General features: G+C 47.8%; 1 protein-coding gene across 1 annotated transcript in view; it reads left to right on the top strand.

The window, feature by feature from the left end:
• Window positions 1-7,500, top strand: part of LOC105905827 (protein unc-13 homolog A-like) — a 70,796-nt gene that overhangs the window by 54,467 nt on the left and 8,829 nt on the right. Inside the window, 6 exon segments of the mRNA XM_042703687.1 lie at window positions 1,237-1,314; window positions 1,869-1,946; window positions 2,527-2,615; window positions 3,803-3,946; window positions 4,237-4,360; window positions 5,647-5,652. Coding sequence (XP_042559621.1) covers window positions 1,237-1,314; window positions 1,869-1,946; window positions 2,527-2,615; window positions 3,803-3,946; window positions 4,237-4,360; window positions 5,647-5,652 — 519 coding nt within the window.

Genomic DNA, 7,500 nt, shown 5'->3' with positions numbered 1-7,500 from the left:
TATAGACAACATATAAGCTCATATAGGCCTACACATCCAGTCATCATACTGACTCATATAGGCTTACACATCCAGGACTGAATAAAATCCAATCATCATATAGACAACATATAGACTCATATAGGCCTACACATCCAGGGCAGAATAACTTCCACTATCTGAATATCTGTGATAGGTGAAAATTCACCCTAGTTACCTCAGGACTCCGGAGCTGCATATAAGTATATTTATTAGACAAACAACAATTGCAATCGGGCTCACTCCCAGCACAAGGCTGAAAGTGAAGCAATGATAAACACATCGCACAAGGTTTATATAGACAGAAGTTGAGCGTTCAGCAGGGATAATCACGTGGTGGATTTCTCACGTCCGAGGCAAGGATGGAAGTTTTGCAAGGTCGGAAGAAGCACAGTTCGACCCTTCTTATCACTTCTGGTCTAAACATGCTCTTGTACATATGCAGACTAAGTGGCACCTAATATTCTAAGTTACACACACGCACAGAAAAGCCATTTCATAAGCACATGATTCATACATTCTTAAGTAATTAACAGTATATGCAAATTATCTCCATCAATCTGAATATCGTTTTTTCTGAAAAAAACACTGAACCAATGAACACATCTATATATTGTATATTGGTATATATTGTATAGCCACTAAACTGGTCTTGTTTGTATCATGTATTTACCACCGGATGTCTGTATATATATTATGTACACCTACCAAATGCAGGATATGTACAACACCTGTTGTTTCCCATCCCCTTCTGCCACACAACCCTCCCCCATCCCCCCTTCCTATCTCCACCCGGCCGACCTCAAGCAGATGGGTCCCCCCTTATGTGCCGTGGTTCTGCTTAAGGTTCCTTCCTGACTAACAGGGAGTTTTTTCTTGCCCGTGTTGCCAATGTGCTTGCACTAAGGGGGTTCAGGCTCTGGGCTCTGTAAAGCGCCTAGAGACAATTGTATTGTTATGGCGCTATATAAATAAAATTGAATTGAATTGAATTGAATCTATACATTGTTTGTAATGTCTCTCTTCTTTATCACCTTTTTCTGCTCATGATCTCTCTACTCATTCCTGCTCTCTCTCCCTTTCTCTCTCTCCTTCTCTCTCTCTCCCTTTCTCTCCCCATTCTCTCTCCCTCTCTTTTTCTCTTCCTCTCTCTCTCCATTTCCCTCTCTCTCTCCCTTTCTCTCTATCCCTTTCTCTCTTTGCCTTTCTCTCTCCCAGACAATTGGCAATGTCCTTGTATCCTATGCTGACATCATCACCAAGGACTTCCCTAATCACTGTGCCAAGGAGATAGTGGTATGTAGACACACACACACACACACACACACACACACACACTTACACATACACACACACACACACAAAAACGTACATATTACTACACACGTGCTTTGAAAAATATTGTATTTCTCTGTATTCTTCAGTCAGTTGTGAGTATATTTTCTGTGTGTGTGTGTGTGTGTTTGTGTGGTTGTGGGTGTGTGTGTGTGTGTTTGTGTGGTTGTGTGTGTGTGTGCGTAATTAGTAGGTTGTGGGCAGGCTGTGGGCCGTATCTCTAACAGTTCCCACTGGACAAACACACACCCGCACTGGAACACCCTGTGGCTAATTAACACACACACTCATCTACACATCACTCACTGTCATCACAGCGCAGTTGATGATGTGTGTGTGTGTGTGTGTGTGTGTGTGTGTGTATCTGTGTGTATGTGTGTGCGTGTGTGCGTGTGTGTATCTGTGTGTATGTTTGTGTGTGTTTGCGTGTGTTTGCGTGTGTGTGCGTGTGTGCGTGTGTGTGTGTTTATCTGCTGTGTAACTCATTGGATTCTGTTGTGTGCTCCAACCTGCAGCCTTGCATCATCATCAATAACATCCAGCAGCTCCGAGTTCAACTGGAGAAGATGTTTGAGGCCATGGGAGGAAAAGGCGTGAGTTGCACCCCCCCGCCACACACACACATGCACACACATACACACACACACACACATTACATTTACATTACATTTAGCAGACGCTTTTATCCAAAGCGACTTACATATGTGCGACTTACAATGTATACACATTTTACATTTACACTGATGGCACACTGCACATCAGGAGCAATTAGGGGTTCAGTGCCTTGCTCAAGGACACTTCGACAGGGAATTGAACTAGCAACCTTCTGATTACTAAACGACTTATTTACCTCCTGTACCACTGCCACACACACACACACACACACACACACACACACACACACACACACACACACACACACACACACACACACACACACACACACACACACACACACACACACACACACACACACACACACACACACACACACACACACACACACACACACACACACACACACACACACACACACACCCATGCACACACACACGTATTGCATACAAACATACACAGAAACACACAGACATACTATGTGACTCGTAAAAACAAATGTGTGTGTGTGTGTGTGTGTGTGTGTGTGTGTGTGTGTGTGTGTGTGTGTGTGTACAGCTGAACATGGAGGCCAGTGATTACATGAAGGAGCTGCAGGTGAAGTTGAATAATGTGATGGATGACCTCAGCCGAGTGTTTGCTGTCAGGTAACTTCTAGAAACTTCTACACACAAAGGAGCCACTGACGTAGCTGTTTAAAGGTCTCATCATTCAAAGGAGCCACTGACGTAACTGTTATACTCACAAAGGAGCCACTGACGTAGCTGTTAAAAGTCACAAAGGAGCCACTGACGTAACTGTTATACTCACAAAGGATCCTCTGACGTAGCTGTTTAAAGGTCACATCATTCAATGGTAAAGTGGTCTCCCAGTCACACCATTCACTGGTAGAGTGGTCTCCTAGGTGACATCATTCACTGGTAGAGTGGTCTCCTAGGTGACATCATTCACTGGTAGAGTGGTCTCCTAGGTGACATCATTCACTGGTAGAGTGGTCTCCCAGACATCATTCACTGGTAGAGTGGTCTCCCAGTCACATCATCCACTGGTAGAGTGGTTTCAGAGTCACATCATTCACTGGTAGAGTGGTCTCCCAGACACATCATTCACTGGTAGAGTGGTCTCCCAGACACATCTTTCACTGGTAGAGTGGTCTCCCAGTCACTCCGGATTCACTGGTAGAGTGGTCTCTCAGTCACACCATTCACTGGTAGAGTGGTCTCTCAGTCACACCATTCACTGGTAGAGTGGTCTCTCAGTCACACCATTCACTGGTAGAGTGGTCTCCCAGACACATCTTTCACTGGTAGAGTGGTCTCCCAGTCACTCCGGATTCACTGGTAGAGTGGTCTCTCAGTCACACCATTCACTGGTAGAGTGGTCTCCCAGTCACTCCGGATTCACTGGTAGAGTGGTCTCTCAGTCACACCATTCACTGGTAGAGTGGTCTCTCAGTCACACCATTCACTGGTAGAGTGGTCTCTCAGTCACACCATTCACTGGTAGAGTGGTCTCCCAGACACATCTTTCACTGGTAGAGTGGTCTCCCAGTCACCCTGGATTCTCTGGAAGAGAGATATCAGGTAGTCTGTCCTTCAATCTGAAAAGAATCACATCACAAAATGACATTCATCATACAGTAGTCTCATAAGACTCGTGAGACCAGGCTGCATCAGACATGCTGGTCTCGTGCTGGTCTCACGCTCGTCTCACTTTGATCTCCAGCTGGTCTCCAGTTTGTCCTGTAGCCTTCAGCCATTTGTAGATGAAATGTGTGTGTGTGTGTGTGTGTGTGTGTGTGTGTGTGTGTGTGTGTGTGTGTGTGTGTGTGTAGTTTCCAGCCCCACATCGAGGAGAAGGTGCGTGAGATGGGAGACATCTTGAGCCAGGTGAAGGGCACCAACGTCCCTGCTAACGGCAACATCGCCGGGGACGCCGACAACGTCCTCCAGCCAATCATGGACTTCCTGGACGTCAAGTGAGAGTCATAGACACACACACACACATGCAGATGTGCACACACATATTCATCTTTGATTGATACACAAACTATTGACGGACAGCATGCATATATATGTTTAAACAAACACACACTCAATCATGCCCCCCCTCTCCCACACACACACACGCATACACACACACACACACTCATTGGAAGTGTATGTATACAGATCAATACAACTAATGACTCGTTTGTGTGTTTGTGTGTCTGTGTGTGTGTGTGTGTGTGTGTGTGTGTGTGTGTGTGTGTGTGTGTGTGTGTGTCAGTCTGTCTCTGTTTGCCAAGATCTGTGAGAAGACGGTGTTGAAGAGAGTACTGAAGGAGCTCTGGAAGCTGGTTATGAACACCATGGAGAAAACCGTCGTGCTGCCACAACTCACTGACCAAACGGTGAGCATACACACACACACACACACACACACACACACACACACACACACTGTCCAACTCTCACACACACTAGACACACACCATCACAAGACACACGCTAGACACACACACACACACACACACACACACACACACACACACACACACGCTGTCCAACTCTCACACACACTAGACACACACCATCACAAAACACACATTACACACACGCACACACACGCACACACACACACACACACACACACACACACACACACACACACATACTGTCCATTCCCTTCATTCTGTTCATTTGGAGATCAATATGACCTTCCTCCTCTCTTTCTTTTGTTCCCTCTCTCTCTCTCTCTCTCTCTCTCTCTCTCTCTATTATCTGTCCTTCCTCTCATTCATCTGAAGCTGATTCTAATAGAGGGCAGAACCCTCCATGCCTCCTCCTGTTTTAACAGACACCAGGACTACTCTCTGCACCCAGCGCCCACCACACTAAGGCCAGAGCTTAGAGCCAACATGGCTGCTGAGACACTGCACCTGTAGCCCAGAGCTTAGAGCCAACATGGCTGCTGAGACACTGCACCTGTAGTCCAGAGCTTAGAGCCAACATGGCTGCTGAGACACTGCACCTGTAGCCCAGAGCTTAGAGCCAACATGGCTGCTGAGACACTGCACCTGTAGTCCAGAGCTTAGAGCCAACATGGCTGCTGAGACACTGCACCTGTAGCCCAGAGCTTAGAGCCAACATGGCTCCTGAGACACTGCACCTGTAGCCCAGAGCTTAGAGCCAACATGGCTCCTGAGACACTGCACCTGTAGCCCAGAGCTTAGAGCCAACATGGCTCCTGAGACACTGCACCTGTAGCCCAGAGCTTAGAGCCAACATGGCTCCTGAGACACTGCACCTGTAGCCCAGAGCTTAGAGCCAACATGGCTCCTGAGACACGTCTGCATACCCATAACCCAGAGCTTAGAGCCAACATGGCTCCTGAGACACTGCACCTGTAGCTTAGAGGCAATGTGTCACCGCAGTGTGAAGTACAGTTGGTCTTGGTGTGAACAAAACAAAACAATATGAGCCAATAATTTGATTTAATTTAACTTGAGTAAGAGGACTTGTTTATTGTTATTTTATTTATGACCTAACAGGAGCACAGCGTTGTCTTCTTTTACAGGGCAGTGGGGAATTACAGTGACAAAATGATGCTGATTTATTGGTCTAATCTATTTTCTCTAACCTGCCACTCTCTCTTTCTCATACATTTCTATTGTCATCTGCTCATCATTCTTCACAGATGATTGTAAGTACATCGCCCTGTGTGTGTATGTGTGTCTGTGTATGTATGTGTGTGTGAGAGAGTGAGAGAGTATGTTTGTGTCTGTATGTGAGTGTGTGTGCGAGAGAGAGAGAGAGAGAGAGAGAGTGACAGAAAGTGTGAGAATGAGAGAGTATGTTTGTTTCTGTATGTGAGTGTGTGTGTATGTGTGTGTGTGTGTGTGTGTGTGTGTGTGTGTGTGTGTGTGTGTGTGTGTGTGTGTGTGTGTGTGTGTGTGTGTGTGTGTGTGTGAGAGAGAGAGAGAGAGAGAGAGAGAGAGAGAGAGAGAGAGTGACAGAAAGTGCCAGAATGAGAGAGTATGTTTGTGTCTGTGTGCTTGCTCACACCTGACCTAATTTCCTGTGATGCAGATTCTGTTCACTCCGCTCCTCTCCTCCTCTCATCTGTCCTCCTCACTCTCATCCCTCCATCTCCTTGTTTTTCTCCTCCAGCAGCAAAAGCATGCATCCCTGGACTGACCCGAGAGGACCTCCTTTACCCTCAAAGCAACCTGGCTCAGAACTGTCTGCCTGTCTGCCTGTCTGTCTGTCTTACTCTCCCTGTATAACCATAGCAACCTGCCTCAGAACTTTCTGCCTGTCTGTCTTACTCTCCCTGTATAACCTCACAGCAATTTACCTCAGAACTGTCTCTCTGTTTGCCTGTCTGTCTGTCTTCCTCTCAATGTATACCTACACAGCAGCCTACATCAGAACTGTCTGTCTGTCTGTCTGCCTGGATGTCTTTCTCTCTCTGTATACCAACAGAGCAACCTTCCACAGAACTGTCAAGTCCAATCGCTCTGTTTTCTTTCCCTCCTCCTCTTCCTCTTCCTCTTCCTCCTCCTCCTCCTCCGCACCCAGAGCCCACACTCCTCCTGTCTGTCCCCCGCCCTGCCCCGCCCCGCCCCGCCCCCCCGCCCCGCCCCGCCCCGCCCCGCCCCGCCCCGCCCCGCCCCGCCCCGCCCCTCTGATACAGAGCCGGCCCAGATTGGTTGACATTGACATTAGCATGTACTCATTGAGCAGACCCTTTCATGCTAAGCTACTACAGTACGGTGCAGAGCAACATTGCCATCAGTGTATGTGTCCCCTGGGTACGTCTGTCTCCAAAAAGCAGGCGCTGCCCTCGTGTCAACTTCTACTGAAACCTTAAATAGTCAGCTGTAGGAGTAGGCTGGAGCCACGTAAGGGTGGGAGGATGGAAGAACAGACAGATAGATTGGGGCAGAACTCAGTGGCATAAGAAGTAGTTGAAGGAGTCAAAGCAGTAGAAGAGTAGGTGTAGAGGTGGAGGAGGAGAAGAGTAGGGGTAGGATAAGGATATAGTGGAGTAGTGGAGTAGATGAGGGTGGAGTAGATGAGGGTGGAGTAGAGGAGGGTGGAGTAGATGAGGGTGGAGTAGATGAGGGTGGAGTAGATGAGGGTGGAGTAGAGGTGGTGTAGAGGAGGGTGGAGTAGAGGTGGAGTAGAGGTGGTGTAGATGAGGGTGGAGTAGATGAGGGTGGAGTAGATGAGGGTGGTGTAGATGAGGGTGGAGTAGATGAGGGTGGAGTAGATGAGGGTGGTGTAGATGAGGGTGGAGTAGAGGTGGTGTAGATGAGGGTGGAGTAGAGGTGGAGTAGAGGTGGTGTAGATGAGGGTGGAGTAGATGAGGGTGGAGTAGATGAGGGTGGTGTAGATGAGGGTGGTGTAGATGAGGGTGGTGTAGATGAGGGTGGTGTAGATGAGGGTGGTGTAGATGAGGGTGGAGTAGAGGTGGGTGGAGTAGATGAGGGTGGAGTAGATGAGGGTGGAGTAGATGAGGGTGGTGTAGATGAGGGTGGTGTAGATG

This window comes from Clupea harengus, chromosome 25 (genome assembly GCF_900700415.2).
Source record: "Clupea harengus chromosome 25, Ch_v2.0.2, whole genome shotgun sequence".
NCBI classification, from domain to species: Eukaryota; Metazoa; Chordata; class Actinopteri; order Clupeiformes; family Clupeidae; genus Clupea; species Clupea harengus.
The sequence above is the reverse complement of the archived record's forward strand: the minus strand, read 5'-3'. Positions and strand labels throughout refer to the sequence as shown.